We start from the raw sequence: 24,452 nt of genomic DNA, 5'->3' as shown, positions 1-24,452 counted from the left end.
CATATGAAATCTTTGTTGTTGAGCTTTTGTAAGTCCTCTTATGTTATCTAATTTTGAGCAGAGGGACAAATCTGAGGCGAAATACAAATGCAAGCCCAAAATGATCAAGAACCTATCTTAACACTTTCTCTGTAAATCCATTGTGTATTTATTTACTCTGATGAATTAAGAAAAGGAGGACTTGTGGCACCTTAGAGACTAACAAATTTATTTGAGCATAAGCTTTCGTGAGCTACAGCTCACTTCATTGGATGCATTCAGTGAAAAATACAGTGGGGGGATTTATATATGTAACCCTTTTTCCCGTCAGAGTTGGCAGCAACAAGGGCCGGGTTCAATATCTAGGGGATCCATTCCAATAACACAATGCAAACCGGCCCGAGCTCCCACCCAGTGACCTGGGACAAATATATACCATCCCCGCTGCACGCCTCCAAGAGGCAATACTTCCCCTCTCGCAAGCACATAGTCTGAGCGTAGCAAAAAGCCTTTTAATAACAGATAGAAACAATGTGGCATTATGTTGGGGAAACACCACCAACAGGATTCATAACACAACCCATGAGCAAAAAAACCCACCCCAAGCAAATTGGGGCATGCCCTTTCCCTATGATTCTTGAGTCCAGCAACCCCAAATCACCCAAAGTCCCAAAAGTCCAGTGACCCAAAAGTCTCTGTCCCTGGTCAGGGCAGCCCCAAAGTTCGAAAGTTTATCTGCAGAGCTTTACCTCCCAACCTGGGTGGAGATGGGGGGAGGGAAGGAGAGAGGTAAGGGGCACCTTACATGATCTGAAGCTGACCACCCCACAGCTCCATAGGCCTTCGCTCCGCTCCACCAGCTGCCCCACAAACTGCTTTGCTCGGCTCCGCGGCCCACAAGCAGCTCCCACCGTCCCACGAACTGCTCCGCTCCGCATCCCACAAGCAGCTCCCACCGTCCTATGAACTGCTCCACCAGCCTGTCCACAAGGCACTCCAGCCATCCCGCAAACTGCTCCACAATATATCTTCAGGTTCCCCCACTACTTAACACAACGCTCAGTGATTTCAGCTCTTAGTCAGTTCAGCTCTTTGGTGAATTCAGCTTGTAGTAGGGGAGCCCCAGTGCTGGTGCACCATTAGCCCAAAGTGAGCTCAGCAGCCTGTAACTAGACTGCTAATGGAATCAAAATTAGCTCTGATATTCCACAGTGGAGAGAGGATGAAGTGCAATTAGCATGTAAGGCCCCCACCAAGGGGCCCATACCACTAAGTATTAATACTTGTCCACAGCCTCTCTCAATTCACAGAGTTTTGAACCCATGACCCTTGCCTAGCGAGTGCTACTTAGTTGATGGTGAGTCCCTCCATCATAACAAAAGGCCAAGTACAGTTCCAAGCACAGTTCCCATAATCAGGGTAATAACAATTTATTCTTCTTGCCCCAATAACAGAGACACTGAGGATCCCACAGCAGCCAAAGTGACCATTTGGGCAGCTATGGCCTCATTGTAGGTGGGGTGGGTGTGCCTATGCAAATAAGATCGGCCCCTGAAGTTCTTTTCCACAACTTGCCACACCTCACCACCAGATGTCAGGGTGGAGCTCATCCTGACACTGCTTACATATACACAGAGAACATGAAACAATGGGTGTTACCATACACACTGTAATGAGAGTGATCACTTAAGGTGAGCTATTACCAGCAGGAGAGCGGGGGGGGGGCATTCCTGGCACATGATGGCATACTCATTATTCACCTGCACATCTACCGATGTGATATATGCCATCATGTGCCAGCAATGCCCCTCTGCCATGTACATTGGCCAAACTGGACGGTCTCTACGTAAAAGAATAAATGGACACAAATCAGACGTCAAGAATTATAACATTCAAAAACCAGTCGGAGAACACTTCAATCTCTCTGGTCAGTCGATTACAGACCTAAAAGTGGCAATTCTTCAACAAAAAAACTTCAGAAACAGACTCCAATGAGAGACTGCTGAATTGGAATTAATTTGCAAACTGGATACAATTAACATAGGCTTCAATAAAGACTGGGAGTGGATGAGTCATTATGCAAAGTAAAACTATTTCCCCATGTTTATTCCCCCCCGCCCCAACCCCCCCGCACTGTTCCTCAGACGTTCTTGTCAACTGCTGGAAATGGCCCACCTTGATTATCACTACAAAAGGTTCCCCCCCCCGCCCACCCCCCAGCCCTGCTCTCCTGCTGGTAATAGCTCACCTTAAGTGATCACTCTTGTTACAGTGTGTATGGTAACACCCATTGTTTCATGTTCTCTGTGTATATAAATCTCCCCACTGTATTTTCCACTGAATGCATCCGATTAAGTGAGCTGTAGCTCACGAAAGCTTATGCTCAAATAAATTGGTTAGTCTCTAAGGTGCCACAAGTACTCCTTTTCTTTTTGCGAATACAGACTAACACGGCTCTTACTCTGAAACCTGTCATTGAAGCTAAGTGTTACGATTTATTACCTCAGCATGCTTTTAAACTGAGATGCAGTATTTCTTTTTTGAACACACCAGAAGCAGAAGAACTAGCTTCTTGCACCATCAGATTATCAAGCCTTTTCTGCTATACGTATACCAGCTGAGGATCTGGCCCGATTGTGCACCATTTTTGTTTCAGCCTTCTCTGGGCTATTTCAGTAAGCATTTTAGATAAGTTCCAGTAAGCATTTTACTTCCACAGACACGTTTGTAGGCTATACAGAGAGGACTTGCTGCAAACACTTATTTCCCAAAATTATTCTAGACACTGAAGAGTATTTTTTAAAATTAATCTATAATACAAATGTTGGAGGTGTAAACAGCTGAATAGCTAAAAACACTGGGAAACAGAGTCAGACCAATCATCTTACCCAGAGGTTCGACAACTTAGAGCAATTATCAACTATCTTTGAAACCTCCTAGTATATAATCTAACCCCTTCTGAGGATAAAGGGATAGAAAGCAGAGCTGGGCAAAGAACAAATGGGCGTTTTTTGTCATTCGTTGAAAATTCTGAAAAATTGGGAAAAATTAGTTATGGGACAAATGAAAATTTTGGCAAATTGAAAAGTCACAAAAAAGTTTGTTTCTGGTCAAACAAAAAATTTAGTTTCAACAAAATCTAAATGTTTCATCTTTGACTAGATTTTTCAATAAATGTAAAGGAAACTTTGAAGCTAAAAGTCATTGGAACTGAAAAATCGAAAAACTTCATTTCAAAACGTTGAAATAAACCATGTTGTTTTTTTGGATTTTTTTTCCAACCAAAAGAATATGGCAATAAATCAACATGAATTGGCAAAACATTCCCATGTCACCAAATTTATGTTTTTTTCACCAGAAAGAGTTTTGGTCAGAAAATATTGCCCAGCTCTAGTACAGAATTCGCTTGTTCCATTAACACCAAGACAAAAATGGTTTTATCCACAAAACTTTCATTTTGGTTACATTGCCATTGAAAATAGGTTTTAATGAAAAAATGTCGCTTAGCTCAACCAATCAGCCATGGCCTGTTGTTCCTACCAGAAGCGGCTGGATGAGGTGTGTGGAGGCTGCAATAATGGGTGCAGAGCAGCTCGGGTGCTGCTTCACGGTCTGGTAGGGAGAGCCTTCCTCCCACCCAGCTCCCAAAGGAACTCTACTAGGGCCAGGGCCAGCTCCAGGCGCCAACTTTCCAAGCAGGTGCTTGGGGCAACAATTAGAACGGGGCGGCCGCCCGTGTCCCGCTGCTGTGGCAATTCGGCGGCAGCTCCACCGCCCTTGGTGCAGCGGCAATTTGGCGGCAGCCCCGGCGCTGTAGTGGCGGCGACTGCTTGGGGTGGCAAAATTGCTAGAGCTGCCCCTGCCGAGTGCACACCCTAGCTGGTCGGACTATGCACTGAGAAGGAAATGGAGGGTAAGCATGGTACCAATCGATTCACTGTTGAATTCCTTGCTCAGAACATATTCAGATACCACCATGAGGGACGACTTTATAAAAACTTAAATAGAAGGGGCTCAGGGTCAGCACTTCTTCAGAGAAACATTATACTAGATAATACCGCCTTCACTATAAAAACACAACCACCTTGTGACACTGCAAGAGTGTAAAATATTGACCTTGCAATAGAAACAGTATGGAATTGATCAGGAAAGAAAAATAGCCATGTCTGTGAGAGCTAGATGCTCTTTTTAAAAATAAAATAAAATAAAGCTGAAAAATTTACTGAGTTTGAACGTAACTATTTTTATAGGAGACCAAACCAATACTGAATTACAATTTCACATAGAAACATCGGCTTTAGTCCTCCCTATAGAGGTCCCCTATAAGAGGCAGAGGCCTGATTCTGTTTTCACTTTCAGCAGTGTAAATTAGGAGCAGCTCCACAGCAATCACTGGAATTATTCTGGGGAGAGACGGATCCAGCCTGATACCTTAGAACTGAATGTGTCATTCAGTGGATTGAGAAAAGCAGTTGTTTACCAAACCATCGCTTGGCTAAACAACTATGCACACGCCAAATAAATACCAAGCCAATATCGTTTGTTTCTTGCTGTGCACAATGGGTTCATTATTGGAGGTAACACAAAACATTGTCCACATTTGAGTATGCTTAAAGTTCACTTGCTCTTAGTTCATGTTCACTTCTGTCACAGGCACAGATGCATGCCTTTTGGAAGGTCTCCCAAAATAAGTAGAGTTGTATGTTATGAAGTACCCACTACCCGCCTTTTCGTTGGCCCAATAGGCTCTGATTCCTTTCTTGGAATCAGTCTTAATGGCAAGGTCATTCCAATGTGGTGATGGCCTGAAGTTTAGTAGGGATTACTGCACGTAACCCCAAGTAGGGTGGTTAACTAACTCTTCACAGGAATGCCGGCAATGTCTTTAACACAACATCTACACTGTCCTCTTAAGTCATACATGGGGACCATTGACTTTTTCTTTATTTTCTGTGACATTCATTTCAATGTGGTTGAAAACTGGATTGTCGGTTCCTTCCTCCGCCATGGTGAAAGGTTTCCAGTTCAAAACTTCCACTTTCTCATTCTGAAAAAGAGTTCACATTGTGAGGCATGGAATCATGTGCACGCGCTCACACCCCCTACATACACACACGCACTATTGCTGTTGTCTACTGCTGGATCCGTCCTCTAAACTAACTCTCACTTTCTGATGTCCTTGCTGCTCAGGTGACATACACAGGATGCATTACAGTGAGGCTCCAAAACATATCTCACACAACGAACATTAAATATTTTCAAAAGAAGTGGGAAAGAGTGAGGCCCAGGGAAGGAGCAAAGGGAGCAAGAAGGGGAATGGAAACGTATAATATTTCTGACTTATTCCAAGGGAGAGCGAGATTAAATAAATAGATTTGTTTTAATAGGTAGGGCCTAATTCTTAGTTGGTGAGGTTTTTCAAACCTGTCCGAGTCAGGAGCCTAAGTCCCACTGACTTTGAATGGGACTCAGGTGGGTTTGAAGATACTGCCCATTTACACTATGGCCCCTTTACATCATGCTGACTGCATGAAGGGGACTTGCATCAGATGTAAATTTCTCATTTAAATGTATAGGAGATCAAGAGTCACTACATTTTTTTAAAAAAACTAGTTTCAACATTTTCAATTCATTTTAAAAAAACCCAAACAAACCCTTAATTCTGAGCAAGGAGAGTTTCCTATCAAGCTTTTCAAATAAGAAATAAAAGTTAAAAAGCAACCAGAGTCGCTATTCAAACACAGGGCCAGCACCATTGTTTTCCATATTGATTTAAAAGTTGTGGTGGGGTCAGTTAGACTTTAGCACGGAGAAAATACACTAACCAGCTATGCTTGCACAGAGCAATACTGGGATGGGTTTGTTTCTGGGTTGTGAGAGTGAAAAAGAAGAGCATGATTCTCCTATGAGGGCCTGATCCATCCAATGCTCATTGTAGTTGATGGGAGTCTCTCCGTTGACATTATGATGCTCTGAACTAGTCCGGCAGTGAATCAGGCGTAACTCCACTGAAGTCAAGAGAGTTTTAGTGATGTGAATGGGGGGAAGAATCAAGCCTGTAGTTGGGGATTTTAACTAGTAGGACAGAGCAAGCTGATGCACGTAGATGGAAGAGAAAGCATAAACTGATATACACTGCAACAGCTGGAATTTCTCTAGATATATGAGTAGGATGTGTGGGTTTAATCACATACTTTGCTATTGTCATTCAAAATGCATCTAACACTTGTTCCTGGCCTCAGAAGAATAGCTCCTGTATTCTTGTGTACCAACTTGTCATCACCACCAGGAGCTATTGTTCTTCTAATCCTGGTGCCTACCTGCATTTCATCAGTGAAAATCAGAGTTTACTGGTCTCCTTGCTTCAGAGAATGCATCTTCCTTACATCTAACTACACCTAAACAGAAATCTCCATTTGCCTAAACTGGCTCAGCCAAAATGGAAGGCACCCACATATTTTGCCTCAATAATTAGACAGTCTTTAATAGTAATCATTTCACCCACTCTCCACCCAGTTTCTGCTCTATGTAATAAGCCAGTTGTATCTGGATCCAAGTACTATGGCCAGCTAATCTGCGCGTATCAGCATTGGCATGCATTTGCACATTTGGTTCATGGCATTATGTCCTCATCTGGTGTAAAGCAGTGGAGCACCATTGCAGTCAGAGGAGCAGCGCTGATTTACACCAGCTGAGGGTCTGGTCCATTTTCTAGGTGGACAAATAACATGTAATGTATTAAAAAAAAACAACCCTACCTCTACTGTATATAGTTAGTAACATGAGGTTTTCATAAGGCGAAGAGTCTGCAAATTGGATCATCTTTGACAGATGCTTGCTACGTGGCACACCGCACTAGCCAATGGCTGCCTTAGCCATTCTTTCTAACTGAGTGTACTGAAAACATAGACCTTAGAGGTGACCTGCAGTTAATTTTTTTTTCATCTAAATGCTAAAGGCCGCATTGTGAGCCTGTTCCTCACACAGGTGAGCAGCTACTCTCATTGAGACTCCTCAGGGGAGTGAGCCCCACACTGGATAAAGGCTCCAGGCCAGACTCTCAGCTTGTGGCAATTGTTGTAGCTGCACTCAAGTCAATGGAGTTATGACAATTTAAAGCCTCTGAGGCTCTGGCCCTCCATGTTTAAGGGACGTATTTTAGAATGCTGCTCCCTGACTGCTGAAACTTTTCCTGGTTTATTTTAACACAAGGGGACGGACCACTACAGCATTGCCAAAGGCAGCTGCCAACAAGCTATATTTTTCCTTTAAGAAGTGTTGGCTCTTTAATAATCTAACTATATTTTTGAGCGGTTTAGCTCCAATCTACTCAATACTTTTTTCTTCCATTTTTTTCCCCTTTTCTTTTTTGAATGGAGGTGTGTGTAATGTGGATCCACAGGCTGGGAAATTTTTCCCCTCAAACTGTAGCTGGTCTAATGACCAATATCAGAAATAAGCTCGAGAACAGATTTACAAAACAAGAAAGCTTTGCTGAAGTGCAAAGGCACCACTGGCCCTCATTTTATGAGGCTAGCTAGGGAGCGCTCGGTTATTCTCTCTAATCTGCTGACCCAAAGCCCAATACTACCTGCTACTGTAGCCATAAATAGCTGCCTTGTCTATGCCAGCTACCTAATCCTGATATACCTTGTGCACAGCTGCTGCCTTAAATGAAATAGTCATATCAGAAAGCATCAGTGTCTCCTACTGGATCAGCCATTCATATGGGTTGGGGGGCATGAGGTGAGGGGGAGAGAAGTGAAAAAAATGTAGCCCCCTGGGGGAAGCTCTTGCTTTTCTGTCACATTATTGCCTCTTAAGATGTGCTTATGCTATTGTCTGCCTTGTGTGACACAGAGCCAGACAGGATTACACAGCTAGCAGGCTAATTGACCCAAAGTCAACCTTTGGAGAGATATAGATAGATAATGCTGTGTTTTTTGTGTATTTACATATATATTGTTAGAGGTTAATGAACAGTTCCTGTCTATTGCTGTATTCTGTTAATTCAGAGATCAAAAGAAGACGTTAACATTTAAATGAATTGTATACGTATTAATATCACTGTCTGAATTTCTCTTTGAAGTTTGTGATAAATCACATGTAAATGGCTGGAGATAGGCAATGCCTTATGTTAATCCATGTATCTAATTACCGGTGATGTTTAGGAAATAGGAAGTTACTTCAGAGACACTATGGTTCACCCAAGGACTGTATGCTGACAAGAGGCTTCCCCGGGAACATTCTAAAGGTGTCTTGGGACCCTTTCATCTCAAATCTGCTTATGCTTCATCGGGAGAAGCTTGAGCCACAAGATTGATGTCTCCAGTTCCATTCTGGATCACCCTGATATTGAACATTGGACTAAACCTATGGACTAATTCTGAAAGAACTCTTTGCAACTCTAAAGCTCCCCAGCTCTGCTATGAAACTGACCTAAGTTCACATATGTACGTATAGTGATCTTTTAACCAATAACTCTCTTTTTTAATAAATTTTACTTTAGTTAATAAGAATTAGCTGTAAGTGTGTATTTGGGTAAGATCTAAAATATTCATTAACCTGGTGGGTAATGTGTCCGATCCTTTGGGATTGGTAAAACTTTTTTATATGATGAACAAGATTTTCAGTAATCCTCATAATATTTGACTTGGCTGTCTGGGTTGACAAAGACTGGGTTGCTTTAATGGAACTGTGTTGTTGGCTTCTGGGTAACCAATAAGGTATTGTAGAAGCTGTTTTGTTGCTGGCTTGGTGAATCTAAGTATTAGAATAATCACCAGTCTTTGTGATTGTCTGCCCCATTCTTTGCAGTTTGCCCTAACTGAGCAATGTCAGTGTGGCCCCCCTGGGATCCCAGTCACATCTTGCATGTTTGGAGTGACCAATACTGAATTGTACAGAGGAAGAAACTGAAAGGACAGGATCTGGATCAAAGAGTGGATGAACACTGAAACCATTTCTTTAGAAAAAGTAACACCCCCACCCTGGTGTATTTGTCTCTGTTACCCAGGAGGACAGATTGCTTGAAGGAGGCAAACTAGAATGATACACATAACTATACTTACTGTCTTGGGTTTAGAAAATGAGAAGTTGGACAGTATGTCCTCTTTGGTCAGCAAGAATTTACGATCTATGTTCTGCTTTATTCCTCCTGCAAAATACCCACAGTGTTAAATTCTTTATCAACTGTTTTTAACAAGATAATCCTATTCAACTGATAACGGTACATCAGACGTCAGCTACCTGCTGTGTCCAGCCTTCCCACACACTTTGTCTTAAAGGACTATTGTCATGATGTGAACAGGGCCCATCCTAGACCAGATGACACCCTAGGCAAGGTGCATCTTCGGCGCCCTCTCCCCCTCCATTTGTTAAACTTTTGAATACTGTGACAGGGTCAGGCCAGATGGCTACAGGAGAGTGATAGAAGGCAGATATATTAGCCGCAGGTTAAGTAGGTCCCTTTTCCCTGGGTAAGGTAACAGGGAAGATTCCAGAACAATCAGGAACTTTCTGGAAACAATTAAGGCAGACAGGCTGATTAGAACACCTGCAGCCAATCAAGAAGCTGCTAAAATCAATTAAGACAGGCAGGCTAATCAGGGCACCTGGGTTTAGAAAGGAGCTCACTTCAGTTTGTGGTGCGCATCTGAGGAGCTGGGAGCAAGAGGTGCAAGAAGCTGAGAGTGAGAAGGCATACTACTGGAAGACTGAGAAGTACAAGCGTTATCAGACATCAGGAGGAAGGTCCTGTGGTGAGAATAAAGAAGGTATTGGGAGGAGGCCATGGGGAAGTAGCCCAGGGAGTTGTAGCTGTCACGTAGCTGTTACAGGAGCCACTGTAGACAGCTGCAATCCACAGGGCCTTGGGCTGGAACCCAGAGTAGAGAGTGAGCCCGGGTTCCCCCCATCCCTCCATCCCCCCAACTCCCTACTTGATACTGGAGGAGTTGACCTGGACTGTGGTTTCCACCAGAGGGGAAGATCTCTGTCCTGTTCCCTGATCCACTAGGTGGATCAGCAGAGACTGCAGGGATTGTTCTTCCTTTTCCCCATGCTGGCCAGTGATGAGGCTAACTGAGTAAATGGCATATTTGAGCCACAGAAGTGGCCAAATTGCGGGCTGCTGTGAACCTCTGAGGCAAGTAAATCCACCAATAAGCGCAGGACCCACCAAAGCAGAGGAGGAACTTTGTCACAATACCTTATTTTTTATTGAATTTAAAGCCCATTTCATGACTTTAATGCAAAGTTTGTATGCATGATTTATCCCTGTCATGATAGGGATATGCAAATGTATGCAAATTTATCCATGTCATCCCTGAAGATGATAAATTTGCACTCCAGGATCTGTAAATGTGTATTTATTCATGCCATGTATAAGCTAGTCTGGAAGGTTCCACAAGATTTTACAAAGGTCCAAAACATTCTAGGAGGATAGTGAAAAATGAATCCACGTACGGAACACATGAAACATTTTACTTCAAACATTTTATTTTCCCTTTTGGTTACTAACAACACAAACAGCACCCTGAGCCTGATGCCACCCAAGCCCAGTACTCCAGGCAGTTGCCTGGGTCACCTGCCCCTAAATCCAGCCCTGGATGTGAAACATTGAGGAGGAAGTAGAGGAAGGAAAATGAGAGAACTCCTGGGAGCTTCAGAAAGAGTTTGAGGAATTCTAGAGTAAAGAAACCAATGACGATGTGCCTTATTCTCCTCCGCTTCTACATGCAGTGAGTCTAATGGAAACCATCCTGTTCACTATGTTTTAGTATGTGTGGCCTTAGTGGTGAGCTGAGCATGCAGGGTTCAGGTCTAGATTAGTTTTAGGTTAGGAGTTAGATTGAATCAGGTCTACGATCCAACTGCTCTCACTGGCCTGAAATGTTGAGAGATCAGCTGCACTTTTGTGGATTTTTTCTACCGCATCCAAATTGGATAATAGCCTCATTTTGGATTTTCCTGGAACCAAAATCAGAGGGTTGGGTTGGGATCTCGGGGTTCAGATCCCAACTGTCATGCCTACTCTTAGGGTCTTGGTAATTTGCAGCAATCTATTTCACTAGACTTTTCCTTGGGCAGCTGACATGGCTTTACACCATGAACCCTTCCTTGGGAGCATGGCTTGGCAAGCATAGTGAAAATGGGCACTGGGCATGCTCAGTAAGCACATTTTGAATGCTTTTAACTCACTCAAAGCAAAACCACTACTAACCTCTGGGAGAAGGAAAGATGCTTCTCCTGAGGCCGGGCTATCTCCATGCTGGATGGCAGCTCTGAAGCCTCAGCCCCAGCTCAGGTTTAATGCAATGGGTAAATGGATTTTTTTCGCCCCAGTCTCCTCAGGTTCAAAAACTGCTGATGTTACTACCTCACAATTCAAAGGAGAAAGAAATGCACCCTTTGGACAGAGACCATGTCTGGAAAATTTCAGGCCAAAAGATAAAGGTTCTAGAAAGCTGTGAGTGAATGAAACCAGAGAGTGCACGCTCAACCAGAGCGGTCACTGAGACTTCTCGTAATAGGGACGGTTCCATGTGTGTGCACGTTAATGTGGAAAACAACGTATAGTTGTGTTAAACCAAAACTCTGGAAAAAGTACCTGTTAAGAGGCTGACAATCATTCCCAAAAGTACTGTGACCAGGGTCCCAAGTGTGCTGAAGTACAGATACGACAAGGAATACCAATAATCAGCCAGGACAGGTCTAGGAAAGGTGGGGGAAACATTTTGTTAGAATCTTCTTCAAAATTCAGACAACCTGAAAATGCATAAAACTAGGCACTAAGTCAGTAAATATAAGGAACGTTCTGTGCTAAAAAAATAATGTGTCTCATGCTACTCTCCGGTAGAGAAACCCACCTGGCACTCAAACTCTGAGGTAAAACTGGCAGTATCAGGCCAGTATGGTGGGTGAATGGGCCATGGCCAGTAAAATCACATGAGCCCGTTCCTCCCCTAGGAATTCTGGCCAGAACTGAAGAGTCTGGCCATAGGCGGCGTGTGGGTCTTTCCTTTGGAGAGGCTACGGAGCACTGGAAGCTCCCTAGAAGTGTGGGGGGGCGGGCACTGGCACCCAGAACGCGGCCCTGTCTCTGGTTGGCCTCTTCCCCCAAGGCCCTGCCCTCACTCCGCTATGCTCTGCTGAGTGGTGCCTCACTGCCCCCCCCACCACTCCTCCAGCTCCTTACTGCCCCCAACCCCTCGTCACCTGGGCTCCTCACTGCCCCCTCCCCCGGGCTCATTGTTGTCCCACCACGCCCCTCAGGGTTCAGTCCCACCCTGGGAGGCGAAGGGGAGAGGCCCGTGCTGCAGCTGGGGGAGGCAGGGTGGCTCAGGGGTGTGGCTGCCCAGGGTTAAGCCGAAGCTGGCCCTCGGGAGGCAGGAGCTCCAGGGCCACTGCCGCTTCCCCTTGCAGCACAGATGGTGGCATGGCTCATTCGGCTCCCACCGCTGAGGGGCACCGGGCTCCAACTGAGCCAGAGAAGCGCCACCCAGTTCTCTCCAGGCTACACCAACGGCGTGCCAGCCCTGTGGCTCTCTTGGGGAGGGGGGTGGTGTCCCTGGTGTCTTAGGCATGGACTGCGCCATCACTTCTGCAGATCTCTTATTATCGATGGTGCTGTGCACTAAATCTCAGTTAACCAGGGTCCAGTCAACTAGGTTTCAGCTCTCTGCTTTCAGGGCTTTGTGCTACAAAGCAGCAGCAACAAACCACCATTTTGATCCCCTTTGCAACATGCCACAGAGAGAAGCACGTGGTCTGGACCAACGTCTTTAAGCACGTATGGCTTTGTTCTGATGGCCATAGAAACGTGACTGCCTGGCGCCTACTTGGCACTTAAATTTACACTGATGACCATTTAAATTTGCTGAAACTGAAACTTTGTTTTTCATTTTAGAAACGGTAACAAATTATCCACTGTTACTCTAAGTAGTTGCTTGAAGCAGAACAGATATACTGCAGAACCTACTAAACGCAAGTGCTTTGGGGTCTAAGGTTTGTTTGATCTTATATGTAACATCCCACCCCTCATGCTGGTGAATCAGTACATAGACACAGGAACGCGGGAGCAGTGATCCGTCTAATCAGGTATCCAGCTGCTTCAGGGAAAGGCCTGGGAAACTCCCAATTCACCTAACCATGCAATACTACACCAGCTAAGGGGAACTTTTTCCTAAGGATACCCAGCTGCTGACCCAGTTATGTCCTGAGACATAAGAATTGACAGCCCTTAGAATTTTTAATCTAAGCATTGTCTTTTAATCTAATTTAATCGAGCTGCTACGTCTTGTTCTTGGGGGGGGAGGGGTTGTTCTGTTTTGACTGTATGACATAATACAATGTAAGATAATATAACAATCGCAGAGGAAAAATACCCCAGCATTTCACCCAGTTGCACTTCACTCTTATGGTTTTGCAGAACGTGGCTAGTTACTTCCGCATAGATATGATGCTGTTGGGTAAACTGTTGCTGGAAGATTCACTGAAAACTCTTAATCACCCTCAAGGTTTAACCTGCTTAGATAGTAAAACAGCAGCAACCCTGACAGTATGAAATAAACACAAATCCCCTTTGCCTATCCACACTGCAGCAACAAAACTAGTTCCCAATAAGGCACATGTAACTGTAGAACTCTACAGTACTGATCCAATGCCCACTGACTTCCAGGGGGTTCGATAAGCACCCCCCAGTAGGAGAAAACACAAAATGCTGTAAACAAAAGAAAAAGAGGCCTGTGATCTGGCCGACCAAAAAGGGAAACCTGCATACCCTACAGCAGACCCAGGATGACCAAGGAGACACCTCATCACAAGAAGAAGAGCCACTCCACGTTTTGTCTTTGGCAGTGGGCTCACATGAATACTGGGTAACCCCGTTGTTGGACGGCAAACCTATACGCATGGATACCAGTGCAGCCGTCTCGCTGGTCTCTGAGTCTGTGTATAAAGAAAAGCTACAGCATCTTCTGCTTTAAACAACAAAAACAATTCTGAAGACGTATACGGGAGAAGCTGTGCCCATGTTGGGCACTATTGATGTTAAGGTGGAGCTCAATGAACAGGCTGCTAAATTGCCACTGTTTGTGGTGAGAGGTAATTACCCAGCCTTAATGGGTAGATCTTGGCTTAGGAAGATCCAGCTGAACTGGGCAGAAGAGCACCAAATGACTAAAGAAGAAACCAGTCTGCCTGCTATACTAAGGAAACATACTGCTGTTTTTGGAGAGGATCTGGGAAGTATGAAGGGAATCACTGTGACATTGAACATTAAACCTGACAGTCAACCAAAATATCTGAAAGCCAGAACTGTGCCATATGCCATCAGGCCGAAGGTTGAAGCAGACCTGGAGCACCTGGTCACAAATGGAATCCTAATACCAGTTATCCATAGCCAATGAGCATCTCCAATTGTTCCAATAGTGAAGAAAGATGCCTCCCTCTGGATTTGTGGTGATTTTAAAGTCACTGTCAACCCAGTGTTGAGTGCAGAGCAATACCCGCTTCCCCACATCGATGACCTCTTTGCAGGCCTGGCTGGGGGACAAAAGTTCAGTAAGATTGATCTGAGCCAAGTGTATTTACAGATGCACATTGATGAAAAGTCCCCAGAACTGTTGACTATATTCGGCATAAGGGGCTTTATCGATACTGTCGCCTACCCTTCGAAATAACGTCAGCTCCCGCCCTGTTCCAGAGGGCTATGGACCAGATCTTGTGTGGCTTGCCAGGAGTCCAGTGCTATCTGGATGATATCTTGGTCACTGGAAGGAATGAGGAGGATCACCTAAAGAATTTAGAGGCTACCCTAGAAAGACTGGAAGGGTATGGCCTATGAGTCCATGAAGACAAGTATGAATTCTTCCAGCCCTCTGTTGAATATTTGGGACACATCATTGATGCTACAGGTCTTTGTAAGACCCCTGCAAAAGTTAAGGCTATTGTGGAGGCTACCCCTCCTCGAAACGTTAGCCAGCTTTGCTCGTTTCTAGGACTATTGAACTATTATGGAAAGTTCATCTCACAGTTAGCCACACTGCTAAAACCACTTCACGAACTCCTTGGGCAGAACAAGGCCTGGAAGTGGACTGAAGCCTGGGAGGTTGCATTTAACAAAGCTAAGGATGCACTGCTAAATTCTGAAGTCCTGATGCACTTTGATCCATCCTTACCCCTACAGTTGGCCTGCGATGCATCCCCTTATGGAGTGGGAGCAGTCGTGTCACACATTATGCCTTCGGGAGAAGAGAGACCTATTGCTTTTGCGTCATGCACTCTAAACAAAGCAGAAACTAACTATGCCCAAATCAAATGTGAGACATTGGGAGTCGTTTTCGGAATTCAGAAATTTCATCAGTACCTGTTCGGATGGAAGTTTACTCTTCTCACAGACCATCGACCCCTGACTTCAATTTTTGGACCCCACACAGGCATTCCCCCATTAGCTCCTAGTCATATGCAACATTGGGCATTGTTGCTTTCTGCGCACACATATGAAATCAAATATTGGAAATCCACTCTGCACGGCAATGCGGATGATCTCTCAAGGCTGCCTTTGCCAGTCAAACATCAAGATATTGCCCAGAAGGAAATCTGTCTCTTTGAACAGGTAGAGAATACACCTATCACCACTACTCAGGTAAAGAAGGCAAATCGAGTTGACCCAGTATTGTCCCATGTTATGGACCTGGTGGTGCATGGAACATCTCTCCGAACCTCTCCGGTCTCACCCAACCTTGTTACCTACATGTCCAGGAGGACAGAGTTATCGATCCAATCTGGTTGTTTGTTGTGGGGGAGATGCGTCATTATCCCACCACCACTGAGATCACAGATGTTAGATCAGCTACATTCTGGTCACTGTGGAATAGTGCGCCTGAAGGAAATTGCACAAAGCTATTTTTGGTGGCCTGGATTGGACAGTGCTATTGAAAAGAAGGCAAGAGCTTGTATGTCATGTCAGGGTGTGAGGAATGCACCCCAGTGAGCACCCCTACACCCATGGGACTGGCCTGAAAACCTGTGAAAATGCTGGCCCCCTTGAAAGAAGCAAGTTCTTGGTGGTGGTAGATGCCCATTCTAAATGGCCAGAAGTCTCTATAATGGAGTCCACTACTGCAGAGAGTACCATCCAAAAACTGTGAGGACTCTTTAGTCATTTCGTCTGCCAGAACAACTTGTGAGTGACAACGGACCACAGTTCATCTCTCAAGAGTTTCAAAATTTTATGAAGGCAGATGGGATACACCACATCACTTCAGCACCATATCATTCATCCACCAATGGATTAGCCGAAAGATTCGTGCAGACAATGAAACAAGCTTTGAAATTGGCAAGGGGACAATTATCCATTCAAAAGCATCTGGACACCTTCTTACTATCCTACAGAAACACACCTCATGCTACGACCAAGGCATCCCCGGCCTTTCTAATGATGGGATGACAGCTGCGCACTTGCTTTGATCTGCTGAAACTTTCTGAACCCCAACAAATTGTGCAACGTCAGCAGCAAGATCAAGTCAACAGGCATGCACCCAGAGCAAGAGGCCGAACCTTTAGCCTGGGACATCCGGTTTTGGCTCGGAATTATAATTCTGGAGCTAAATGGGTCCCTGCCACTGTCATCGCTCAAACAGGGCCTGTTTCCTACACAGTCCGGACTGCAGAGGATCTCGACTGGCGGTGACATGTAGATCAGCTGCTGCCAGGTCATACCAGTCCTCAGGACATATCTTCAGTTGAGTTGCCTGACTTCACCACTTCCGCTGAGACACCGAATCAAGAGTCACCTGTTCCTGACTTTTCCCCTCCATTTCTGCCGGTGGCAAAGATACCCCTCTGCCCAACACGAGCTTATACCACATCCTCACCCATTCGCCCTCCAAACCCTGAGCCCATTGTCAGGCCCGCGCCCAAGACACTTTCAGGTGCACCAACACCAGAAGTCCACCATAATCCAGCTAGAGGCAGAAGGCCTCCTCAATGGCTGGATTTTTAGTGAGGGCAAACCCATGGTTACAGGGCAAAATAATCCCTGGGGTTTAGCCGGGAAGGGAGGCAGTCTATCCTTCTCTAGTTTAGTGTTTGTTTTATTTAGGGGACGTTCTAATTAAGGGGGGAAGGAATATATTGTGTATTTGGTTGTCGTGGTAATAGAATCTTGTACAGATGGTCACAACATTTTAAATCAAGGACTGGTGCACTATGTGGCCGATTTGTTATATACCTTTCAGTGCCTTGCAGACGTACAAGGGTTGTTAAAGTTGGCATTTCGGTTGTTGTAGTCCAGTTGCTTCCTGTTTCTGGGCTGCCTATATCACAGCCGATAGTTGTGAGGTTTAATGGCATAGTTCTCTCAGGGAGTGGAGGGTAAATCTGAGCCCCAATGCCAACCCAGAGTGAAACAGTAAAGCCCCCAATAAGACCTACAAATGCACCCTGTAAAACAAAGTAAAATCGGATTGAAATGTAAAGCAAAAAAACCCAAGAGGGTTGACAAAGAAAAACACTGTCAAGATTTTTCAGAACTGGGTGGCCTAATTTTCAAAAATGACTTAAATGGGAGCTGTTGGAAGGTGCTCAACACTTGAAAACGAGGCCACTTAATCAGATGGCTAAGTATGGGCTTGAGTCTAACTTTAGGCGCTAAGGTCTGAAATTCTTGGCCCGTGATTTTTTTAAACAACTTCGATCAGGTAGAAACTATGAAGGCAGAAGCCTTTTTTTTTTTAGATTTTATTTTATTTTGTTTTGCTATTTTATTTGAATAGGCTGTCCTAACACCTTGGAGCAGGTACATTGTGAATTTTGTGCATGTGTTTTCCCCCCAATATTCTGTCTGCAATAGGAGGAATTGCTTTAGAGCAAACACTTTTACCTTTTCTAAAGATAGGAACTCTCTTCAAGATCTGAACAATTAATTAAACTCTGATTTAGCTGCAGCCAGTTATAATAGCAATCCAAGCTGCTAGAGCCTATACACTAGCATGCCTACCTCTTTTAAAAACAGTCTCATTTTTTTTAGAAAATGTCCCCAAGGACTAACTAAGAATTTAATTGGGATTTAAGTACTGTGTAGACCTTGCCCTGGTTCTCTGAACAGGGATGAATCTCACTCATAATTCATTGCAGACCACAGAGATATTACAAATACAAAAGTTAACAATATTTGATTTAGACTCTTATCGACTATGGTGCTGTGCACTAACTCTCAGCTCACATGTGTCCAGAGAACTAAATTTCACCTCTCTCCTGCTCTCAAGGCTTCTTGCTACAAACACCAAAATGTTAGACTTTATAAACTCTGGAGAACACCTCTGTTTTTAGAGTGTCATAATGTAGGAATGCCTTGGGCAATTCATTTTGACTCATAGGTAATATGTACCTTGGCCTCAGATCTAAGGGGTGGGGGTGTGTGTGTGTTTTAGATGAGAGTGGCCAAAACAGGCTTATAATGGAAATTCAATTTGCAGCCATAATTATGAAGTAAATGTCATCAGGCCACAAACTAACAACACACTGCTCTTGTTAGACTGTTTACAGCACATCAGTACTGATTCTGCAGCATTGTGCAAAGACAAATCACTGCTTTAGCCATAGGGAACAAGGAGAAAATAAGTGATTAGTGAATCTTTCCATTTTTAACTATATTTTTTTCAGACTAAAATACTGGCTTTATTGCCTAACTATTGGGGTAAGAGGATGTGGCGGGGAGGGGGTATGTATGAAAAATGCCAATCTAAAACATCTCCCATGATGCCTAAAACAAATTATTGCAGGGAGGGGAGCGAAATGATCCCCAAAATGCCTATTGTATTTCGCAACCGCAAGACACACAGCTTATACTTACGATGGGGTTTGCAAAGGGCGAGAGGATTCCCAAAGAAAACAGTCCTAAAAGAGGGCCACCAACCATACCAAAAATACTGAGAGCTGCCTGAGGAAGAAAACAAAGTCTTATATCAAGTATCACACAGCAAAGCCAAAACCTGCAACATGATGCCATGGGGGAGGGGAAGGAAATGAAATATCTGCAATTAGGGATTCAAGCTGGCTCTGGGCCAGATCCTCAGCTGGAATAAACTGGTGTAGCTCCATTGTTGAATTACCTCAAATTACACCAGCTCAGGATTCAGTCCTAGAATTTCCAAGGTAAATACTCATTAAAGGATAAAAGTTAATCACTTAATAGTAGCCAGTGATTGTTCTTTTCAATAATTTCTTCTAGTTCATGAAACAGAGGTGAAAAGCAATTAAACATGCACCTGTAACAAACCGCCCAGAAGGGATGCCAGAGCGGCCATGGCAATGCACACGCCTCCATAAAAAAGACCTGAATGGGTGAGAAAGACAAATGTATCAATTTAAATCTCTACAGTTAAGTTTCCTTCCAATCTAATACTACTGCTGACAAAGCCAAAAATACATGGCAGTTAGGATGGTCTCTGAGAATGGTCAAACCAACAAAAGACCAGGCACTTTATTACCTCAGGAGGGGATCGCGCAAACATGACAAATCCTTTTACAATATGTGGTCACTGAAGATTAGTTGAAAGATTAAATCTTAAAAAGAAGTTGGGATGAGTAGGGGATAATACGCACAGCAAGAATCAATTACATTCCTGCTCTAATCCTTTGCACCAACACTTTTTATTTATTTGAAGAACAGATCTTCCGTCTGACCTGAGTTTTGTTCCAGTGAAAACACTTTTAGATTATTGGAGTTCCATGGCTAAGAATTTCCCATACTGCCAGGAGATAGGCAGCCTAAGCAAATGAAGTCCCTCTTCCTCCCAGGGTCCCTAATGCTGGATGAACACTTTAGTTACATCCACCACTCACAAAGCTCTAATTTACAGCTACAGTGGGGACACATTAATCCCAGTGCTTAATATGAGAGGTCAGGCAACTATCCAAGTTCAGACCTGTGAGCCTCCATTCCCATAGCAAACAAAAGCTGGCATTAAAAGTTATTAATAGTGCTTAAGAAACTACATTCTCAGGTGACAATGCTGTTGTAACACCCCTCACGGCTCTGGTGTGCTCACTGGCAGGGTGTGGTCTCTTGCTCGGGAATACAATGAAGTAATTGGCTGTACTCTTCTATCCCTTACTAACCTTATTACAGTAAGAGACATGTTTATTTTTCCCAGCGAACTACCTGGGGCACTGTGGGCCATATCTTCCACTGATGGCAACTGATGTAGCTAGCAAAGAAATCAATGGAGCGTCACAGATTTAAACCAGCTGAGGATCTGGTCCTGTATGTTCAACTCAAAATTCTGAGATTGGTTGCTTGGAGGCATTAAACAGATTGAGGGCTTCAGGGTGTATTGTAGCGGTCGTGAACCCTCACATTTTCTAGAAGGAGAGTGCGATGCCGTACATTTCCCCAGCCATGTACCCTGCCAAATAATTCCATGTTCAAGTGGCTGATCACAAAATTCTATCCCATGCACCTGCCTTCTGACTGATGGAATGAAAAATAACGCCATTTCAACCCAAACCCTTTGGGTCTTTTGTATTAGGAATCTAGATTGAACAAGACTACAATATAACTTTACTGCTTAAAGATCAAACAAGATGCCCTTTTCCATGCTCACTTTAAATAGCTGCGCCCCTTCTCCCCCACAGCTGAAAACTCTTGGCCTGATTCTGATTTCGCACAGGTTTCATACTGGTGTAATGCCATTGACTTTAATGAAGTTACTCCTGATTTATACCTTTATAAGTGAGATCTAAACCAAGCCCTCCTTCTTTATGACGAAAGTAGAAAATATCCCTCACAAACTTACTCATCCCCTTGGAAATCCAAGCTAGTTTCTTTTCAGAGAGGGAGCTGAAGTAAGGTTTAATGAGATCCTCAACAGTTACAGCTGCTAAAGCATTGATGCTGGAGGACACTGTGCTGCAGATGACAGAATTTGAAACATTTTTGTTTATTAGGAACTGAGATTACAAACACTTAATAATCGAGATAATGGCAGAGAGATACTGTCTGCAACAATGTCAGAGACCTTATGTGGCTGTAACTACGATACATATTGAAATTATTATTACTAATGGAAAAAAATTTGACAGCACTATCTGTTACATTTTGCAATTGCTTAAAATATTTGTTCTCATAGAGGATAATGCATGTTTTAAGAAAAAGAAGCAACCAGATAAATGAGTGGAAGAAAATTTAACATATGTTGCTATAGATCAAAGGATGACTGGTATTTTAAAACCGTTTTTGAATTCATTAATATGTATCGCATCCTTTGGGCTAGGTACATGTACATCATATGGCATTTCATTGACTATTTTGGATGCACTCTCCAGGCTCAGACCAAAACTCAGAGCCTAAAGCTAGGATCCTAAATCCATATTTAAATAAGTGGGTTGGTTTTCATATGTCAGTAATAACTGCTGTGCACCAACACTTTTGAAAATCAGCTGCTTTTTAAAGAGCCTAGATGTGGATTTAGGAGCCTAATTTTGGGCACATATTTCTGAAAAATCTTGGCCTAAATCTTAAAAATGACATGCCTGTATTGTGGCTGGAAAATGAGTATGCCGCGGTGCAGACCACAGCACACACAAAATACGCATCTCCGCACACTTAATGGTTAATTATGAGCTCCAGTGAGCATCTGATAGACTCCAAGGGAACCACTTGTCCCAAACACTTGAAACATCAGCCCCTCTCTCCTGAAAGCAGATCTAGCTACTACTGAATAACTCTGAACATCCTGGATCATATAGAATAGTATCAGACACATTTTCCTTACAGAGAAACATGCCACAATGCCTACTATTTCCCTTCTCTTTAATATTCCGGTGGCACCACCGGTGGCCAAAGTCTGACAAGATTAACTAATTAACAGAATTCAAGTAGAACACCAGAGTTACAATAATAATTTGCACTTCTGCAACCCCTTCCATTTAAGGATTTTAAAGCACTTTACAAACATGAATTTATTAAGGTGAGAAAGTATTATTTTATTCTTCCCCATCTAGTCCAGTATCTGGCCTCTTGTAGTGGCCCAGTCACTGTGCTTCTCAGGAAGGGCAAAATGCCAATCACCTAAAATCCACAGTCTGTGCAGTATCAGACATTTTTATACATTACTCTCACAAGCAATCAGCTTGCACCCCAAAGTGTGAAAATGTATTGCCCTTATCATCATGTTTACTTACATATCTACAAATATTAAGAGTCAAAAAATTATTCAACCACAGCATTATAACAGTTGCTCTGGGTATGACTGCTATAGATAAGGTTGTTAACCATTTCCATTCTAATCCCTGATTTTTGCACACTCAAGATTATCCAAAATGTTCACATTAAGGACTGAAATTTTCCATGCTTGGTCGCTGCCAGAAAGTATACAACTTTGGAAACTTGAAGCAAAAATCTTTTCAGTTGTTTTTCAATTATCAGAAGGTGGGAAATCCATTTTTTAACCACCACCATTTGAAACAAAATATTCTGACCATTTTCACAGGATAGACTCAAAACAGCTGTATTTCTAAATTCCAAACACTAGTTTGTAAATAGCCCCTAATGAGCAGAATGTGCTTCTTAAGTCGTAGGAAGAAGGCTTTAAAATACAGTTCTGAAGCTTTGGAAAAGGAAGAATTAGCAGTAGAAAATTCCCTTAAGCTGCAGCTACCCTGTTTCCCTATAGGATTTCAGGAATTTACAGGAGCAGCTAGTGAAGTAATAGCTTTGAAGTAAAGTGAGGCAGAGCTTGTAAGTGCCATACTTTGCTCATGACAATGGAGTTTATAACGCCAAGGCTCAGACTATCCCTGTTTGTGGAATTTGTTAACAATGGAGACCAAATTGCTTCAATGCCAGGAAATTTAAAGCTCCACTGGTGAAGCCTGAAAAGCTTTTAAGATGCACCCATTAAACAGCTTCTAATTTGTCCCTGTTTAAAGAACGGCAACATATGCATGCAGGGAAATTAAATGCAAAGGATCTCGTGTAAATGCAATTTATGCTCCAATGAGCATGCATAAAAACGGCCAATGTATGTCATTGAGTTCAGAATGATTATATTACCTTAATGTCCCACTGTAGGCGCTAGCCACGAAAAGCCCTGGTACCCCTGGAAAATCTTGTAGAATATCCAATACCAGATATGGCATGAGCTGAAAAAAATACAGATTGAGAAATATTATAATTTTACCTAATCTGTGTTCTTGCTTTTAAGGTATTGCTTTTATAATGTATCCAAACTTCATGCTGCCCTTTATTCTAATTTTAAATGTCCTCTGTTTTACACTTTATTCAGATGGAAGTGATGAATACCTGACAAAGCCAAGAGGATAAAGCTGCCTTCATAGCACTATTGTCCTCACTGCTCCCTTCAACTAGCCCCAAGAGACCCACTGCCAGGGGCCAGGACCTGGAGGTGGTGGGACTGAAGGATCTGCCACTTCCCTTAAAATCTTCCCTCCCCACCTCTTTGTAGTGAGTCATGCTGATTCATTGAATGCTAACTGAGATGCTTCCTCTCCCCCACGCGACTGGGGCACATCCTTTGAATAGGGGTTCAGGCTCAGTGATTGATGGGGGCAGAGAAGGCAGTGGCATAGAGCCTCCATGGAGACCACCCTTGTCTCTCAGCATCTCCTTTGAGCCATGTGGATCTCAGGGGGAAGAGAGAACCATAGATTTTGGGTCTCTTGGTTGTAGCACATGGGAGCAACCTCCACCCTCCCCCAAAAAAGAAAATGATCCAGTTTCCTACATAGGGTTATCATACTTGGTCTTCCTTGTCCTATGTATCACTAGGGAATAAGAGGATTTCTGGCTCTTTATTTTATTAGCCCTGTCATCCCTTATTGCAAATAAAATACACTCCTGGGTTTCAAGTGTCCCAAAATGTTCCTTAATGTATCTTTCCAAAGGGACAGATCCTGAGAGCTCAGTACCAATGTGGACACAAGAACAAATGGATATAAACTGGCCATTGGGAAGTTTAGACTTGAAATTAGATGAAGGTTTCTAACCACCAGAAGAGTGAAGTTCTGGAATAGCCTTGCAAGGGAAGCAGTGGAGGCAAAAGACCTATCTGGCTTCAAGATTAAACTCGATAAGTTTATGAAAGAGATGGTATGATGGGATAACATGATTTTAGCAATTAATTGATCTTTAACTATTCATGGTAAATAGGCCCAATGGCCTGTGATGGGATGTTAGATAGGGTGGGATCTGAGTTACTACAGAGAATTCTTTCCTGGGTATCTGGCTGGTGAATCTTGCCCACATGCTCAGGGTTTCAGCTGATCGTCATATTTGGGGTCGGGAAGGAATTTTCCTCCAGGGCAGATTGGCAGAGGCCCTGGGGGTTTTTCGCCTTCCTCTGTAGCATGGGGCACGGGTCACTTGCTGGAGGATTCTCTGCACCTTGAAGTCTTTAAACCATGATTTGAGGACTTCAATAGCTCAGACATATGTGAGAGGTTTA

The 24,452-nt window shown here is 43.5% G+C and overlaps 1 protein-coding gene across 1 annotated transcript in view; it reads right to left on the bottom strand.

Annotated features, from left to right (window-relative positions):
- Nucleotides 1-4,518: 4,518 nt before the first annotated feature.
- SLC5A8 (solute carrier family 5 member 8) overlaps nucleotides 4,519-24,452 on the bottom strand; it is a 42,546-nt gene continuing 22,612 nt past the window's right edge. Inside the window, exons 8-15 of the mRNA XM_073327397.1 lie at nucleotides 23,042-23,130; nucleotides 20,784-20,896; nucleotides 19,254-19,321; nucleotides 18,839-18,925; nucleotides 17,216-17,427; nucleotides 11,591-11,694; nucleotides 9,051-9,136; nucleotides 4,519-5,026 (exon numbers count right to left, since the gene is read on the bottom strand). Coding sequence (XP_073183498.1) covers nucleotides 4,895-5,026; nucleotides 9,051-9,136; nucleotides 11,591-11,694; nucleotides 17,216-17,427; nucleotides 18,839-18,925; nucleotides 19,254-19,321; nucleotides 20,784-20,896; nucleotides 23,042-23,130 — 891 coding nt within the window. The 3' untranslated portion in view covers nucleotides 4,519-4,894. The remainder of the gene's footprint in view (nucleotides 5,027-9,050; nucleotides 9,137-11,590; nucleotides 11,695-17,215; nucleotides 17,428-18,838; nucleotides 18,926-19,253; nucleotides 19,322-20,783; nucleotides 20,897-23,041; nucleotides 23,131-24,452) is intronic.

The sequence above is a fragment of the Lepidochelys kempii genome, chromosome 1 (genome assembly GCF_965140265.1).
Source record: "Lepidochelys kempii isolate rLepKem1 chromosome 1, rLepKem1.hap2, whole genome shotgun sequence".
In the NCBI taxonomy this organism is placed as follows: Eukaryota; Metazoa; Chordata; order Testudines; family Cheloniidae; genus Lepidochelys; species Lepidochelys kempii.
Note: the sequence above shows the minus strand (reverse complement) of the source record. Positions and strands in the feature narration are given on the sequence as shown.